The sequence below is a fragment of the Vipera berus genome (assembly GCF_964194415.1).
Source record: "Vipera berus genome assembly, chromosome: 1".
In the NCBI taxonomy this organism is placed as follows: domain Eukaryota; kingdom Metazoa; phylum Chordata; class Lepidosauria; order Squamata; family Viperidae; genus Vipera; species Vipera berus.
This window is the reverse complement of record NC_138202.1, coordinates 11,130,676-11,149,185: the sequence shown is the minus strand read 5'-3', so window position 1 is coordinate 11,149,185 and position 18,510 is coordinate 11,130,676. Positions and strand designations below refer to the sequence as shown.

Here is an 18,510-nt window from a genome sequence, read left to right as displayed (position 1 = left end):
ATGTGCCAGCTCCTGACTATGTCAGAAGGCAAGTCAGACTGCTTGGTCTCAATGCAATTCTTTGAAGTCACAAATGATTAAACTTGACGGGTAAGGATCTGCTTGCCAACGTTCCTTGAAAGGCTGACCTCGCACCCGAGATGGGAGAGGCACACGCCCAAACAAGAAGGCTGCATTCACCTTCCCCTGTCTTCTGCTTAAGGAGAAAGACTGGCTCACAATGAGAGCAAGTTCCAAATGCGGCAGGGAGTTTTGTGCCCATACCAAACTAGAATTCTCACTTGAACACAACTAGTCTAGGCTCCAATCTTCCTACTTCCTCAGGCATATTAAGCAACAACCCAGCTCTCTGGAGAAAACTCTTTAAGGCTGGAGAAGTTGGAAGGAAAGAGAAGAAGATGACCAGCAATAAGGGGGATCGATCCAGCTATGGGAGTTGGATTACCAGATAGAAGAGGTTAGGTCTATCTGATAATCATCCGGGAGAAAATTGTATCAATGTGGTGACTAGGAACTATAAAAATCTGATGGAACATCATCCATATCCATCCATCCATCCATCCATCCATCTCAGTTGCATTGTTATAGTGTACCCTTACCACACTAGACTTTAAAACCCTCCACGTGTTCCCAGCAGTGTTGGATTCTGCACAGAAAGACTCGCTTTCTTCAATACTTTCTACAGCAAAATCTGATCACTAATCATTCCAGGAAGTGCTGAAGGAAAGGATATGTTTAGGAGAAAGCCCATCCTACTCAGAGCACACAGGTTATTTTAAGCATTAGAGGTAAGAAAAGAGAAAATGGCACTTTCTCCTGACCAAAACCTCGTACGCTAGAGAAACTATGTCCAACCCAACCGCCTTCTCCTCAATCGTGATTTAAAATAGGGAAGAACACAGAATTTAAAAAAAAAAACCAAAACCCTCAAAAATTTTAATTTGAATTGATGGGCACGTTTTAGCCCGACTGGCACGCTTACTATTCGGTGTCCGTACGTTAAGACTGAAATACCAGCTCTGGGCCAAAAGAAGAGATCGAAGGAGAGAAGGGGAGAAAGCAGAAATGATGGGAGGCAAAGATGCTCCGGGCTCTGGACAAGCTCACTTGCAAGTGTTGGTGAAGATGATGATGGACCAATCCTCATGTTCATCTTGGAAAGTTTGCACAAGGTGGACCAAGTAAGCGTCCTTGACCTTCTCAGGCACCAGTAGGTAACGTTGGTCAAGCTGTTCCACTGTCCGTACCCTGGAGGGATTTGGGGGATGGAGAGAAAGAAGAAGAGATCTTAAGGCATGGAGTTAAGGCAGGGGTAGGCAAGCTTGGCTCTTTTATGACTTGTGGACTTCAACTCCCAGAATTCCTGAGCCAGTCATGCTGAGGGGAAAGGGAGAGGTTTCCAAGCTGAGCCATGGTGGCTCAGGAATTCTGGGAGTTGAAGTCCACGAGTCATAAAAGAGCCAAGCTTGCCTACCCCTGAGTTAAGGCATAATGTCAAGCCCTTCAAGGGAGGACAGGTCAAGAAATAGACACCAGAAGAAAGACTGGAACGTGATTGTTATAGGCCAGGGGTAGGCAACCTTGGCTCTTTTATGACTCGTGGACTTTAACTCCCAGAATTCCTGAGCCAGTATGGGGGAACTATGGCCCCTTCATGACTTGTGAACTTCAACTCCCAGAATTCCTGAGCAAGCATGGCTCAGCTTGGAAACCTCTCCCTTTCCCCAGTAACACTTTTACTTGGTTCCATGTATCTTTATTTTGTACTGTTTAAATTGCTTTTATGTAATACGATGCACGCCACCTAGAGCAGGGCTTTTCAACCTTTTCACCCATTGTACCACTTTTAGGATATGGCAACATCCGAGTACCACCAGTCACCTAGCAAGGTGTCAAAAACCTGATGACCCCCCCCAAAAAGGAAAAAAGTGAAGTTACAATGGCACTGAAAAAAGTGCCCCCCAAGCCACAGCCGAGCAAGACAGCTGCCTGCCCACCTGGCGGCAGTTTTCCTCCTGTCCGAGGTTTTCATTGTTGTGAGCATTTCTGTTGAGGATTGGCAGCGGGGGTGGGGTGGGAGTGAGGTGTTTGGTTTTTATTCCCCCCGTCTGCTGGGTGGTTGCAGCAGGTTTTGGTCACTTCACATGACCCTGGGACACTGTGACCATCATAAATATGAATCAGTTGCCAAGCATTTGAATGTAAATCACAAGACCCTGGACATGCTGCAACATTCCAGCTGATTGGCGCTTCTTCTGGGCTCAGCAGAAGCGCCAGGATCAACGCCGAGCTCCAGCAGGAGCCTGGCGCTGATCCTGGCGCTTCTGCTGAGCCCTGACAGCCCTGCAGGTCCAGCCGTCTCTCACTCAGGCTTGTGCGGTGCTGCCACCAGTTCAGCTCATTCCCCTCCCCCGCTACCACTTTTCTAGGATGGTTGCGTACCACCTGCCAGGTGCCAATGTACCACAGGTGGTACCCGTACCACTGGTTGGAAAGCCCTGACCTAGACTCCCATGTTGAGCTACAGGCAGTCTCTGACTTAAAACCATTCATTTAGCGAATATTCAAAGTCACAATGATGACGAAGAAAGTGACTTATGATTGTTTTTCACAGAGGTGACTCTGGCAGCATCCCACATGATCAAAATTCCTACGTTTGGCAACTGGATCGTTTTTATGGCAGCTGCAGCGTCCCTGGATCTTGTGATCCCCTTTTGCAACCTCCCTGACAAGCAAAGTCTTGAGGGAAGCCAGGTCTGCTTTACAACCGCGTTACTAACTTAACAACCGTGGCAAGAAAGGTCGCAAAATGGGGCAAAACTCACTGCCTGGCTTAGCAACCGAGATTTTGGTCGTAAGTCGAGGACTACCTCGTAGAAATAAAATAAAGCAGTCCCATCTGGTCATGTTGCCTATTTGATTCGCCCTGCAAGGCCAACATCTATAGAAGAGACTGGAGAACTTTTAGTCTTTTTCTGGTCTGTCTCCCTCATGTCCCACCCCGTAAGATTCTCCCTTGTGCCCCCCCCTCCAACAGCTGGCTTCCCAGTAAGGGGCAGCCCAACAACACGCCCTCCCACTAAGGCCCTCTTCTACAAGAGCAGCTGTACTGCTGGGTCCAGATGTTATTTTACACATTTTCTTAACCTTTCCTGTGACAGCCCCCAGCCTACGCAACATTCACCCCTCAACAATGCAGGCAGCCCCCATTTTGCCACCATTCCATAAACCTGTTAAAACCAGATTATTTCATTCTGGTTCTGGTTGCCTGGTTCAGGTTTTCTTTGAGGCTAATGTTGCTTTTCACGATTGTTTTTGACCTTGTTTACTTATTGGGGAGAGTATTTCTGTTGATGTTGTATATTGCCCAAAGTCCCTCGGGACTGGAGTGGGTTATAAATACCGCAAAAATAAACAAAATGGATCAATGTTAAAGAAGATCCTGCGTAACTGCTCTGCTCACGTACAGCAATCTGGCCGGGCTGCGGAAAATTCTAGTTTATTGTTTGTTGCAAATGTGGATCCCAAATTGTCCTCTGCTGGTGGAGGCACCTAAAATCCGTGCTTTTACTTCTTCGATCTGTTATAGCGATGCAGGAAATAAAACTCAAGCGCTGGTTTGTTCAGCATTAAAACTGATCCAGGTTTTCCGCAATATCATTCTTAAGCAAAACAGGAGTTGGGAGCAAAAATGAAGCCTCTGCTTTCGATTTTGGGCAGGACTGACGTATCAGGAATCCTGATTTAAACTAAATACTGAAGGTCCCTGTCTGTTTGGTTATTTCCACTGACAGGAAAAAAAAGGGGCATCAATGTGCACAGGTAGTCCTCGGCTTACAACCATTTGTTTAGTAACTGTTCAAAGTTACATCACCACTGAAAAAAGGGGACTTGTGACGGTTTTTCACACTTACAACCAGTTGCAGCAGCTCCATGGTCACATGGTCAAAATTTGGGTGCTTGGCAACTGACATGTATTTATAACTGTTGCAGTGTCCCTGTGGAGTCACGTGATCCCCTTTTGGGACCTTCTGTCAAGCAAGAGTTAATGGGGAAGCCAGATTCACTTAACAACCATGTTTACTAACTGCAGTGATTCGCTTAAAAACTGTGGCAACACAGGTCATAAAATGGGGCAAAACTCGCTTAAGAACTGTCTCGCTTAGCAACAGAAATTTTGGGCTCAATTGTAGCCATAGGTCTAGGACGGGGGTAGGCAACCTTGGCTCTTTTATGACTCTTGGACTTCAACTGCCAGAATTCCTGAGCCAGCATGGGGGAACTATGGCCCCTTCATGACTCGTGGACTTCAACTCCCAGAATTCCTGAGCCAGCATGGCTCAGCTTGGAAACCTCTCCCTTTCCCCTCAGCACGGCGGGCTGAGGAATTCTGGGAGTTGAAGTCCATGAGTCATAAAAAAGAGCCAAGGTTGCCTACCCCTGGGACAGAACTATCTGTATTTTTGGCACCAGGGATTCAGCTTGTTTACCATAAACTAACCTTCTCTGCAAGACTGACCTAAAATCTTTTAAGGACCATGAGATTGGCCAGCTGTTAGGGACAGGGATTTTGAAAGCACCAGCCAACAATCAAATTATAAACACTTATTTAAGCCTGGTCAGAGTCCATCAGAAATACAGCCTTCATTAGGAAGTCAAGAGAGTCAAGTCATTACGCCGGAATTCATTCCAAAGTGTTCATTAAGCAGAAGTGGGGAGTAAAGAAGAAACTTAATTAAATGTACGGGATCAATTGGCTGAGGAAGATTAAGGCGGAAATTGTTGCTTGAATGAGATGTTTAAATAGCCTTATAAGAAATCATTTGTACATAGCTTTTTAGCAACTGGACGAATCGTCCCTTCACTTCCATTACATTTCATTCAAAACAGTGTTATTAACCTATATTTATTGTACTCTGAATTGAGAGTGACACCCCCTCCCCCCAGGGAGCAGTTTGACAATCACTCGGTTTATGATCACTTTCTGGGCTCTCTCTACGCCAGTTTGGTGTAGTGGTGAAGGTGCTGGCCGAGAAACCAGGAGATGGTGAGTTCTGGTCCCCACCCCCTTTTAGGCATGAAATTTTGAGTCAGCCACTCTCTTTCAGCCCAACCCATCTCACAGGGTGGTTGTTGTGGGGAAAATAGAAGGAAGGAGTATTAGGAATGCTCACCGCCTTAAGTAATTTATAAAGAAATAAAGGGGAGATAATCTACTAATTGTATTATATTGGGCATGATTATTTAATTCTTTTAACTTCTTTTAACTTTTGTATTTATATTTTGATATTTATTGCCCTGTACACCGCCCTGAGTCCTTTGGGAGAAGGGCGGTATAAAAATTTAATAAATAATAATAATAATAAATAATAATCTCTCCGTCCATCCATCCAAATTAGGCAGGACCCATCTCGCTAACCAATTTGACTAAAGTCTCCTTACTCCTTGTCTGATACTGCAAGATAGAAGGATATTTACACAAATAAGAATAGAATAGAATAGAATAGAATAGAATAGAATAGAATAGAATAGAATAGAATAGAATAGAATAGAATAGAATAGAATAGAATAGAATAGAATAGAATAGAACAGAATAGAAGCTGGAAGGGACCTTGGAGGTCTTCTAGTCCAGCCCCCTGCTCAAGCAGGAGGACCCATACCATCTCAGACAAGTAACTGACTAGCCTCTTCTTGAAAATCTCCAGTGATGGAGTGCCCAAGATTTCTGGGGGTAAGCTGTTCCACTGGTTAATTGTCCTCACTGTCGGAAAGTTTCTCCTTAATTCCAGGTTGCTTCTCTCTCTTTGGTCAGTTTCCAACCATTGTTTCTCGCCCTTCCCTCTGGTGCTCTGGTGAACAACCTGGCCCCCTCTGCCTTGTGGCAGCCCCTCAGATACTGGAACGCTGCTATCATGTCTCCCCTATTTCTTCTTTTCTTTAGACTGGCCAAACCCAAGTCCTGCAGCCATTCTTCATATGTTTTAGTCTCCAGGCCTTTGATCATCTTAGTTGCTCTTCTCTGAATTTTTTCCAAACTGTCAACATCTTTTTTGTGATATGGTATTTTGCAGGTGTGGAAAAGAGCAGGATCAAAGACCATGTAATTCTTTGATCTCTTAGGAAGGCGTTAGGAGAATCCTCTCCTTGGGAACCATGCAAAACAGGTCACTTTCCTTCACTGTTTTGCCAGCATGCCATGGTTCCTAATGGAGATGGGCACTGACAGGAAGTGGGCGGGTTCAAGGCTTCTCCTGAAAGTGCCAGGAAGGTGTCTGATGTGAATCCTCAGACAACCACTATGATCTAGATCAGAGGTCCCCAACCTTGGCAACTTTAAGACTTGTGGACTTCAACTCTCTGAATTCCTCAGGCAGCCAAGCTGGCTGAGGAATTCTGGGAGTTGAAGTCCACAAGTCTTAAAAGTTGCCATGGTTGGAGCCCCCCAATCTAGATGGCTAGATGGGCCAATTGCACAATTTAGGACGTGAACTGTTTTCTTCTACAGCTAGCCTCAATTTACGACCACAATTAAGCCCAAATTTTCCACTGCCAAGTAAGACAGTTGTTAAGTGAATTTTGCCCCATGGTATGACTGTCTCTGACACAGTTGTTAAAGTCAATCACGGCAGGTGTTGTGTTAGGAATACGATTGTTAATTGACCTTGACTTTGCTTGTCAGAAGGTCGCAAAAGGGGATCCCATCACCCTGGAAGACTGCAGCCGTCATAAATATGAATCAGTTGCCGAGTGTCTGAATTCCGATATGTAACCATGGGGATGCTGCAACTTTCGTTAAGAGTGAAAAATGGTGGTAATGTCACTGTTTTTAGCGCTGTTGCAACTTTGAACAGTCATTAAACGGATGGGTGTAAGTCGAGGATGACCTCTGCTAAAAAAAAAAACCTAACTGCCTAACAATGAATTTCATTCTAGTTTCATTCTGACAGTGGGAGGAAAAACACCATTTCTACAGCACACAGTTCTGTAAGCCTCTCTCACTTCTTCCTCCCCCTCCCGCCGAGCCCCAAATTCTTTCCCCATTAAAAGATACCCCCCCAAAAAAAGCCAAACTCACTCAGATGTCGATTCCCAGAAGAACGGCTTGTTCATGGCGATCTTCTTGAGCTCATTCAGGGTATCTGTCAGGGTGGCACTGAAGAGCATCGTCTGCCTGTCAGCTGGAACTGCAGCCAGGATGACTTGCAAGTCTTTGGTAAAGTCGGTGCAGCCTTGTTCTAGCAACCGGTCGGCTTCGTCTAGGACCTAAGCCAGAACCAAAAAGGAGAAAGGAAAAGGCTGCAGCTGAACCACCAAAAACCTAATAAGGATCAGACCAAAGGGTAAAGTCAACCCTGAAAGGCAGCCTGGGAATGGACCATGTTCCCACTGGGGAAATACCAACATCAGGGTAAGATCTGTGGACTTCAACTCCCAGAATTCCCCAGCCAGCATACTGGCTAGTTCCTGCTAGCTGACTTTCAGAACCTTGATACGGTTAGTCCTTGATTTATGGTCCTAATTGAGACAGTCGTAATTCATGTTGCCAACCCAATTTTATGACATTTTTTGTGGCGGTAGTTAAAACGCGTCCAGTGTCTGCAATTTGTAGTAATCAGGAAGTAAATAACAGTTTCCGGCAAAGAACATTGTAAATTATGGCCAGGTGTTTTTGCAGCATCCCAATCACTAAGCACTCAAAATGTGATCAGGGGGTGAGACGGCCATCGGAGGCCAAGCCGTAAGGACCTTTTTTGGGGGGATATGTTGTAACGCTGAACGGTTGTTAAATGACTGATCCTAAGTAGAGGAACACCTGTATCTGTTTACTCAGCTCTCTGGTGTCCTAAAAAACACTTCAACCAATGTGATGGCAGCCTACAAGGTTTAAATCCATTTTTTAAAAACTGACTTAATGATAAGTCAGTTTTACGGATTGCATGGTTTTGAAACAAATCCTACTACATGGGGATAAGCTTGGGAAAAAGGAAGGGGAAGGAATAAACCAACCACAAAGTATGTTGGGCAGCTGTGTGGTCATCACAGAATTTAGTATTGGCCATTTTGATCAGAGCAGAGAAGTTGCCGGGTCTTTAGGATTCAGGAGACTGAAGGCTAAAACATGTAAGGAAAGGCTGCTGGAATTGGGTATGTCTAGTCTAATGAAGAGAAGGACGAGGGGGGACGTGATAGCAGTCTTCCAGTATTTGAAGGGCTGCCACAAAGAGGGAGTCAAGCTATTCTCCAAAGCGCCCGAAGGCAGGACAAGAAGCAACGGATGGAAACTAATCAAGGAGAGAAGCAACCGAGAACTAAGGAGAAACTTCCTGACAGCTAGAACAATTAACCAGTGGAACAACCTGCCTCCAGAAGCTGTGAATGCTCCAACACTGGAAGTGTTTAAGAAGAGACTGGACAGCCACTTGCCTCAAATGGTATAGGGTTTCCTGCCTGAGCAGGGGGTTGGACTAGATGACCTCCAAGGCACCTTCCAACTTTATTAATATGTTATAAAAGGATAAATCACAGGTAGTCCTTGATTTATGGCCAGTCACTTGGCAACTATTTGAAGTGACAACCAATTTGAAAAAGGGGATTTACAACTTGGATCTTAGGTTCCAACAGTCCCGTCCCTGCCTGGTCACATGATCACACTTCAGGCGCTTGGCCCCACATTTATGGCCATCTGCAGCATCCCATGGTCACATGACTGCCTTTTACAACAATTTTGCCCGGTTTTGTTTTGCTGTTTGTTTGTTTTTTGCAAAATCTAAACTGTAGCAAGTCCTTAATTGGCTTAACAAACTGGCGTGTTTGCTTCACAACTGGTGCAAAATTGTAATAAAATCAGGTCATGTAACCAATCTCTTTTACAACCATGACGACCTACAGCCATAATGGGCAGGCTCCATTACAGTCGTAACTCGAGGAGTACTATACTTATGACTGAAGCTCTCCAATCTGTCTAATGGTAGTACAAATTATCTTCTGCAACCTTTTTCTCCCCAGAACCCTTTTTTCTAAGTTAAGGTTATAGGCCAGTGTTTCTCAACCTTGGCAACTTTAAGATGTGTGGACTGCAACTCCCAGAATTCCCCAGCCAGCCAACCATGCTGAAGCTCCTTCCACTAGACTAGTGTTTCTCAACTTTAGTAACTTTAAGATGGGTGGACCTGACCTATGGTGGCTGGGGAATTCTGGGAACTGAAGTCCACACAACTAGCTGCCATGGTTGAGAAACACTGCTCTATCCAAAATGCCTTACCAAGAACTTGATGTTTCGAAGACTGAAAGTATTGGAACTCCGTAAGTGATCAGCCAGGCGGCCGGGGGTAGCAATGACCACATGGGGCTTCCGAGACAGCTCCAGAGCTTGAGAGACCATATCTGAAAGTCCATCAAGGAAGAAAATCTTAGCACAAGAGATAGGGGCCAAAGGGCTATGCGTTCCATTCCATGAAGCGGTCCAATAAATATTTTCTGCAGCTTCACAGGGCATAAGATAGCTTGTTTAAAACATTTTATGAAACATTTTATGGATATAAAATGTTTTACAGATGGCGCTTGCCTCCAGCAAGATTGGGAAAAAGGTTTAAAAATATGTCAGATAGATGTTGGAAATGTAAATGTAAGTCAGGCACTTATTATCATGTATGGTGGACACGTGTTGAAACAAAGAGGTACTGGGGGAAAAAATACTTGGCTAGAAAAGATGTTGGGAAAATACGTAGATTTTAAACCTGAACTTTTTTTATTAGGTATTATGCCAGAAAAGATAAACAAAGTATATATTTGATTTTACATGTGATAACAGCAGCAAGAATCGTATTTGCACAATATCGGAAAAATGAAGAACTGCCATCAGAGTAAGAAATAATTTTAAAAAATATTAGATTGTGCAGAAATGGACAGACTTACCACGAGGTTGAAAGAAAAAGAAGAAACAGAATACTATCAGACTTGGGATTTGTTTTATCAATGGCTGGAGAAAAGAATAAAGGGTTAGGAATTAAATTTATATTAGCGAACGATAAATGCAGACAACACGTGGTTAAGTACTATCAAATTGTATGGAGGAAATTAAAAAACTTTTTACCAGAAAAAAGATAGCTTGTTTAAAGGGAGTGATTTTCCATTTTCCAAATAAAGTGACGTACCCATTCCTCCGACAATGATGCAGTCCTTTAAACCCAGAGGCTTCCCGAGGACACGGAACTGCTCAGCAATCTGATAGGCCAGCTCTCTGGCAGAGAAGGGAAGGCAGAGAGAGAAATAATGGCTCTGTTAAAATATTTATTGTTTTAATTACCAATATTAAATTCATACCCCACCTTTCGGCTTATATAAGCACTCAAGATGCCTGTTTAGTTCTGAGGCATCTCCCGACAGTCTGTGTGTGGCTGGGACATAATCACAGAATCCTTGGGTTAGAAGGGACCTTGGAGGTCTTCTAGACAAACTGTTCTGTTCCCCCTCCCTCAAGGTACAAACAAACAGACAAGCAGGTACTAATCAAAAGGGTTAAGTCTTTATACCAGACATGTCAAACACAAGGCCCGGGGGCCAGATCCGGCCCATGAAGTGGTTTCATGCGGCCCGCGAAGCCATCCTGGAAACAGTGAAGGAACGGCCCCCACGGCCTTGGCCCTGGCCCAGAGATCCTCCTCCTGCCAAAGACCTTCAGATCTGTCCCACTTCTGCCCAGGCCCCCATAGGCACCCTTGATGTGAATGATGTAGAGTTGGCCACGCCCACACAGTAGGCCATATGCACTTTAGCCACTCCCACCCAGGCCACACCCACCTGGCCCCCTGAGGGCAACCGCAATGCTGATGCGGCCCTCAATGAAATTGAGTTTGACACCCCTGCTTTATACCACAATATAATTGCTGTCCAAATAAAGTCTTGGCAGCAAGCTACCCACAGTCAGCCAAAAATAAGCTAGTTGTCTCAAACGTTCGCTGACAGGAGATAACTGCCAACAAGTAAGTCCAAGAAAATCCAGGCAAAAAAACCAAAATCAGAGATGAAGAAGCGTAGTCACAAAATCCAGACCAGGGTTCACACAGGTAGAGAAATCCGACAGACGTGACCAGAAGCAGTGTTGAATTAAATTGTTCATCACAAAGTTCTGAGAGCAGCCACACCCCCTTTTGTATTTTATGGGGTGTGGCTCAATGACTCAGCTACTCCCTGGCCCTCCTACTCATCCTACATTGCTGCAAACGCTTGGCCCTGCGTCTTTCTCGAGGGTCTAGCCATGAGTCATCTTCACTAGACTGTATTTGCTGCAGCTGCTCGAGCTCCCTCCCAGCCTGGCTACTCCCAGGCTGCTCCTCTCGGCCTTCAGATGGAGATGGAGGCCTTGCCAGAGAGGAGGGCCCCGGAGAGGGAGGCCTTGCCAGAGGGGAGAGTCCCGGAGAAGGACAGTTCCTCCCCATCATCCTCAGAGTCCTCTTCCTCGGTTAGGACAGGCGTGGGGGTCGGGGCCACAACACAAACCTTCTGGCCGATGCAGGAATCCTCATTCCATTCTGGATAAATGGTTGCTCAATCTTTTCTTAAAAACCTTCCAGTGATGGGCATACACAACTTGCAGAAGCAGCCTGTGACATTGTTTTTAATAGCTCCTGGAGTCAGGAATCTCCTCCTTAGTTCACATTTGGACCTCTCACTATAAAGCTTGTCTTATCCTCAGGTACCACGGAGAATTAATCTATTTCCCTTTCCCCTGTGATATCTCTTCATTACGAGATCCCTTCATGCATCAGAAGACTGCTCTCTGACTATGGAGATGCTGAGTCATCCAGGTCATGGCTGTCCGAATGCTTCCCCCCCCCCCCAAAAAAAAAGCAAACGGACTTTGTTTTTCCTGGAAGACGTTTCGCTTCTCATCCAAGAAGCTTCTTCAAAACTTTCTTCAGAAAGTCCAGTTGCCTTTTTTTAAAAAAAAGCATCTTTGGGAAGACTGCTCTCCCCTTAGCGTCCTTTTCTTTAATCTAAAGGCCCGAAGAAGCATGATGTCTTTAATACCAGATTTTATTTAGACTCGTTCCTTTGCTCTGTTTAATATTAAAATTAAAGCGATTTGCAGAGGTAGAGTGGGCTTCCCCCTCTTTTGACTTCCTTCTCGATTCTGTTGCAGGTAAGGGAGAATCCAGCATGATTCAGTGTTTCCAATCTCTCTTTCACGATCACTTTCAAAGTCCCTGAGTAACAAAGCATGGCCAAATAAATCATATTGCTAGTCATATCTTGTCGTTTTGAAATTTATCACAGGCCTGCTTTGTCTTAGTATAATTCTCCAGGCTACCAGCCTTCCAGGGCCATTTAGTGAGCCTTTTGGCCTTACTTCTCTGCTTCTACAAATCTTCACAGAATAACAGAGTTGGAAGGGACCTTGGAGGTCTTTCAATCCAATCCTCTACTCAAGCAGGAGACCCTATAACAAGGGGTAGGCAACCTCGGCTCTTTTATGACTTGTGGACTTCAACTCCCAGAATTCCTGAGCCAGCTATGCTGACTCAGGAATTCTGGGAGTTAAAGTCCACAAGTCATAAAAGAGCCGAGGTTGCCTACCCCTGCCCTACACCATTTCAGACAAATAGTTGTCCAATCCTTCTTAAAAACCTCTAATGTCGGAACACCCACAACTTCTGGAGGCAATTTGTCCCACTGATTAATTGTTGCAACTGTCAGGAAATTTCTCCTTAGTACTACTGTATTTTTCAGACCATAAGACGCACCTGACCATAAGACGCACACAGTTTTTAGAGCAGGAAAACAAGAAAAAAAATATTCTGAACCAAATAGTACCGGTATACTAAAACAGGGCTTTTCAACCTTTTCATCCATTGTACCACTTTTAGGACAAGGCAATGTCCGAGTACCACCAGTCACCCAGCAAGGTGTCAAAAACTTGACCAGAAAAAAAAGGGGGGAAAATGATAAAGTACAGGTAGTCCTCGACTTACAATGATTCACTTAGTGACTGTTCAAAGTTACAACGGCACTGAAAAAAGTGACTTATGACCATTTTTCACACTTATGACCATTGCAGCATCCCCAGGGTCATGTGATTTACATTTGGATGCTTGGCAATCGATTCATATTTATGATGGTCACATTGTTCCAGGGTCATGTGATCGCCTTTTGCAACCTTCTGACAATCAAAGTTAGTGGGGAAACCAGATTCACTTAACAATCATGTTACTAATTTAATTTCTCTTTCCTGCTCTTTCTCTCCCTCTCTCCCCCTCCCTTTCTTTCTCTCTCCTCTCTCTCTTTCTATCCCTCTCCCTCTTTCTCTCCCTATTTTTCTCTTTCCCTCTATTTCTCCCTTTCTCTCTCTCCCTCTATTTCCCTCCCTTTCTTTCTCCTTCTCTCTCTCCCTTTCTCTCCCTCTCTATTTTTCACTTTTCCTCTATTTATCCCTCTATTTCCTTCCCTTTCTTTCTCTCTCTCCCTCTCCCTCTCCCTCCCTATTTCTTTCTCCTCTCTCTCCCTTTCTCTCTCCCCCTCCCTCTCCCATTGTCCCTTCCCTCCCTCCCTCCCTCCTTCCTTCCTTCCTTCCTTCCTTCCCTCTTTGTCCTTCCCTCTCTGCGTTAGAGCAGTACCTGTGGAGGTGGCCCTGCGGCCCGGCTTTCTCTTGCAGAAAGCATGCTGAAACGGAGCGAGGGAGATTGCCAGGAACACGAATCAGCCGATCTTGCACTCCTGCAATTTCCGTCGCTCGGTTTCAGCTTCCCTTGCTACAAGAGAAAGCAGGCTGAACCGGAGCGAGGGAGATTGCAGCAGCGCAATTCGCGTTCCTGGCAATCTCCCTCGCTCCGTTTCAGCCTGCTTTCTCTTATAGCAAGGGAAGCTGAAATGGAGCGAGGGAGATTACAGGAGCGCGAGATCTGCATTTCTCAGCACATGCCGATTCGTGCTCCTGGCAATCTCCCTTGGTTTCCACTTGCGGAGGTTGGGGCTGGCCATACGGATCACCTTCGGACCATAAGATGCACCCTCGTTTTCCCACACAAACACTTTTTTTTTGGGGGGGGGAAGTGCGTCGTATGGTCCGAAAAATACGGTAGGTTGCTGCTCTCCTTGGTTAGTTTCCATCTGTTGCTTGGTGTCCTGTCTTCGGGTGCTTTGGAAAATAGGTTGACCCTGTTCTGTTTCAGCCTACGACCGGCCCTGTTTGTGTGTCAGGAACAACCCCTTCTTCCTTTAAACAATCAACAGGCTGGAAAAAACCAACCCAAATTTATTTGCGGTTCAAACAAAAAGGCAACAGAATATTCCCTTCAGTAAATGATTCAAAATATGAAACAAGAATTAACAAACAAGTGTCAAACAGATTAGCAAGAACAGACCAGGATTCCCTTAGAATGCCTCCAAACGGTTGCCTTCAGCAACCAGCCCTGCCCACACCTTCCCCTTTTATTATCAGTCCCAAGGCGTGGCTTCTCACTGCCTTCTCCTCTCACTGAGTTGCCTCATTGATTTTCTCAGCTCTGCTCTGCTGGATTGCCTTCTGCTTCTAACGTCTCTGAACAGATTCAGCTGTGACTCTTCTGAGTCCAACACCTCGTACTCACACAGCTGAGCCTCATGAGGAACATGACTGGAGGGGCCAGGCTGAGAGTCCTGCAGTGCATCAGAGCCTCCCTCTGACACCAAAGGCTCTCCAAACCCCTCCTCCTCCTCCTCCACCTCAGATTCATCGGACTCAGCTGCTGGGAGCACAGGCTGACACTGAATCACAACAGACCCTTTCCTCCTTGTGGCAGCCCCTCAAATATTGGAACACTGCTGTCATGTCACCCCTAGTCCTTCTTTTCACTAGGCTAGACATGCCCAATTAATCTTTGCTTTGTGCAACTCATTTAAGCACAGATCACACCAAGAATTCACCTATCCACCTCTTTGGGATAAGTGTCATTTCCCAAGCTACATCTTCTCCTACCTTGTTGGTGTCAACACCAAGGAGAAGATGCCAAAAGGATCTTCAGAAAGTTTCTGCAAGATGGGGAGCACAAAGGCAGCAGTCTTGCCACTTCCTGTTTTGGCACAGCCCATGCAGTCGCGACCTGCGGGAGCAAGATGTAGGAGGACAGCTCAATATAAAGGCAAAAGGTGTGATGCACTTTGTGTGTGGTCAGAGGCTCTCTTTTCCTTATGGTCAACATGTGGAACCGTGAGAAAAATCAAGGAAGGCTATATGTGGAAAAATATTGGGGGGGAAGAAAACCCAAACATTAATTAAGGTGAGCTGCAGACCTATCAATTATCAATGTGGTGCTCTTTGGGACTTGAGAGAAAAATACCAGTTTGAGGTTGAACTGAATGGAAGTATTAGAAGTCTGTGGAGATTCTCAACCATGCAGGTCATGGTTATGAAAAAAGCACTTTTGGGAAGTATTAGAAATGAGAGGTAGGGCTTAAGAAAGGGACTATCAGCAGATATTGATCATGAACCACCAAAAACCATGTTTACATGTTGACTGGGCAAAACAGCAGGGAAGGGTAACCGTATTAGGGTTTTTTTAACAGCAAGAATCAGGCTTGGCCAACCTTAAACCCTAACAAACTTATTTAAAGCATTTATTTACTCAATTTATATAGCCACCCACCTTACTTTTATATGACTTTGATTGGCTTACAATAAAATACAAGGAGCCTTGGTGGAGCACTGGGCTAATGCCTCCTTAAGTAACACCAGCTGCCTGCAATTAGTGCAGGTTCGCATCCCACCAAGCTCAAGGTTGACTCAGCCTTCCATCCTTCCCAGGTAGGTAAAATGAGGACCCAGATTGTTGGGGGCAATAAGCTGACTTTGTAATAATGCCGCTTTTTCCAGTGCCATTGTAACTTCAAACAGTCATTAAGCAAACAGTTGTAACTAGAAGACTACCTATAATTGTTCGTCTTTGGCGTGTTGGGGACAGAGCTACTATGGGGAGGGCTCAAAAACCATCAAAGATCCGGCGAGTCTTCCAGTTCCTTCACCTGGGGCACATAAAATAATAATAATAACAAAAATAACAATAACAATAAAGTTGGAAGGGATCTGAGAGGTCATCTAGTCCAACCCCCTGCTCAGGAAGGAAACCCTATACCATTTCATAGAAATGGTTGTCCATTCTCTTCTTAAAAACTTCCAGTGTTGGAGCATTCACCGCTTCTGGAAGCAGGTTGTTCCACTGATTAATTGTTGAAACTGTCAGAAAATTTCTCCTTAGTTCTAGGTTGCTTCTCTCCTTGCTTAGTTTCCATCCATTGCTTCTTGTCCTGCCTTCAGGCGCTTTGGAGAATAGCTTGACTCCCTCTTCTTTGTGGCAGCCCCTGAGATACTGGAACACTGCTATCATGTCCCACCTCGTCCTTCTCTTCCATTAAACTAAACATACCTAATTCCAGTAACCATTTCTTATATGTTTTAGCCTGCAGTCCCCTGGTCAACTTAGTTGCTCTTCGCTGCCCTCCACTGCTGGCTCTTATTTAAAGTGATTGTCCACTAGTGGTTGTAGCAGTGGTTGCAGATGTAGCAGTGGTTGCTAATATGAACGTGCTAGCTAACATGGCTGGCTGGGGATTTCTGGTAGCTGAAGACCACAGGTCTTAAAGTTGTCACAGCTGGACATCCCTGACCCAGGCATTCTGTGCCAGTGTTGGCACTAGGAGGGGTCAGGTTCCCACTTAAAAGAGCAGGTTTCTGACTCAGGGATTCAGAAGTTGTAGATGATTCATCACTGGAGGTTTATAAAGAGAGACTGGACAGCCAGTTGTCTGGAATGGTATAGGGCAGGGGTAGGCAACCTTGGCTCTTTTATGACTCGTGGACTTCAACTCCCAGAATTCCTGAGTCAGCATAGCTGGCTCAGGAATTCTGGGAGTTGAAGTCCACGAGTCATAAAAGAGCCAAGGTTGCCTCCCCCTGGTATAGGGTCTCCTCTTGAGCAGGGCTTGGACTAAAGACCTCCAAGGTCCCTTCCAGCTCTATTGTTATTCTGTTAAATAATGCACTATACTATCATAGTTACTACTACTGAGCAAGGTACCAGCTATAGTCCTGTCTGAGTCCTACCTTGCAGCGCGGGAGGGATGCAGGCTTCCTGCACCGGCGTGGGCCTCGACAAGCCCAGCTGCTCCGCCTGAGACGCCAGCCAGGGGTCCAAGCCTAAAGCGCGGAAACCGGCCATCTTCCGACCGAGAGACGGGGCAGCAGCGCTGCAAACCGGCGGGATGGAAGGAACGCGAGGGAGAGGAATCCCAAGATGCCCCGCGACACAGACGCGTCTGGTGACGTCACCGCACAGCTGCTCACGGGCGTGGTGACGTCACTGGAATGCGCCGCCGCGTCTCTCAGAAGCCATTGGAGGAGGCTCGCCGCACGGTTGGACTACGATTCCCAGGCATTCTCGGCATCGAGGAAGAGCTTTCGCATAGATTTCAGGGAAGGTAGATCTACCCTGAATCTAAAATCGAGATCCATAGAAATCTGGTGGAGATTTATCAACCCAGTGCAAAACGTATAAAAAGTCTCGAGGCTACGGTAGTCGAGGAACGTTGTACATTTAGTAATAATAATAATAAAATGGAAGGGATCTTGGAGGTCATCTAGTCCAACCCGTTTAGGCAGGAAACCCTATTCAGAGATAGGCAACCTTGGCTCTTTTATGACTTGTGAACTTCAACTCCCAGGATTCCTGAGCCAGTTGTGCTGGCTCAGAAATTCTGGGAGTTGAAGTCCGTGATTCATAAAAGAGCCAAGGTTGCCTACCCCTGCCCTATACCATTTCAGACAAATGGCTGTCCAGTCTCTTTTTTAAAACTTCCAGTGTTGGAGCATTCACGGTTTCTGGAGGCAGGTTGTTCCACTGATTAATTGTTCTAACTGTCAGGAAGTTTCTCCTTAGTTCTAGGTTGCTTCTCTCCTTGACTAGTTTCCATCCGTTGCTTCTTGTTCTGCCTTCAGGCGCTTTGGAGAATAGCTTGACTCCCTCTTCTTTGGGGCAGCCCCTGAGATACTGGAAGACTGCTATCCTGTCCCCCCTCGTCCTTCTCTTCATTAAACTAGACATACCCAATTCCAGCAACCGTTCCTTATATGTTTTACCCTCCAGCCCTCTGATGATCTTTTTGAAGTATCTCTTTGATACTCTTCAGCATGAGAAAACGTCCATTCAGAAGCTGACAGAAAAAACGAAAATGCATTCCTTCTGAATTTTCTCCACGCAGAAGAATAATTATGTTTTTATCCTTAACGGTGTCGGGGAAGCAAATCCCACTAGATTCAATAGGCTTTCGTCTTGCTATTTCTCATTTTAACTTTTGTATATTGTATTTTTATTGCATTTTATTGCCCTGTACACCGCCCTGAGTCCTTCGGGAGAAGGGCGGTATAGAAATTAATAATAATAATAATAATAATAATAATAATAATTAATAATAATAATAATAATAATAATAATAATAATAATAATAATAATAATAATAATAATAATAATAATAATAATAATA

At 45.2% G+C, this 18,510-nt stretch overlaps 1 protein-coding gene across 2 annotated transcripts in view; it reads right to left on the bottom strand.

Annotated features, from left to right (window-relative positions):
- Window positions 1-17,226, bottom strand: part of DDX49 (DEAD-box helicase 49) — a 28,345-nt gene extending 11,119 nt beyond the window's left edge. The window contains exons 1-6 of one of the 2 annotated variants that reach the window (XM_081332766.1): window positions 17,075-17,226; window positions 14,954-15,077; window positions 10,155-10,240; window positions 9,263-9,384; window positions 7,076-7,263; window positions 1,108-1,248 (exon numbers count right to left, since the gene is read on the bottom strand). In XM_081332766.1, coding sequence (XP_081188892.1) covers window positions 1,108-1,248; window positions 7,076-7,263; window positions 9,263-9,384; window positions 10,155-10,240; window positions 14,954-15,077; window positions 17,075-17,189 — 776 coding nt within the window. In that variant the 5' untranslated portion in view covers window positions 17,190-17,226. Of the gene's footprint in view, window positions 1-1,107; window positions 1,249-7,075; window positions 7,264-9,262; window positions 9,385-10,154; window positions 10,241-14,953; window positions 15,078-15,901; window positions 15,986-17,074 lie in introns of those variants that run through there. The other variant, XM_081332767.1, reaches the window with a different exon arrangement.
- Window positions 17,227-18,510: the final 1,284 nt, after the last annotated feature.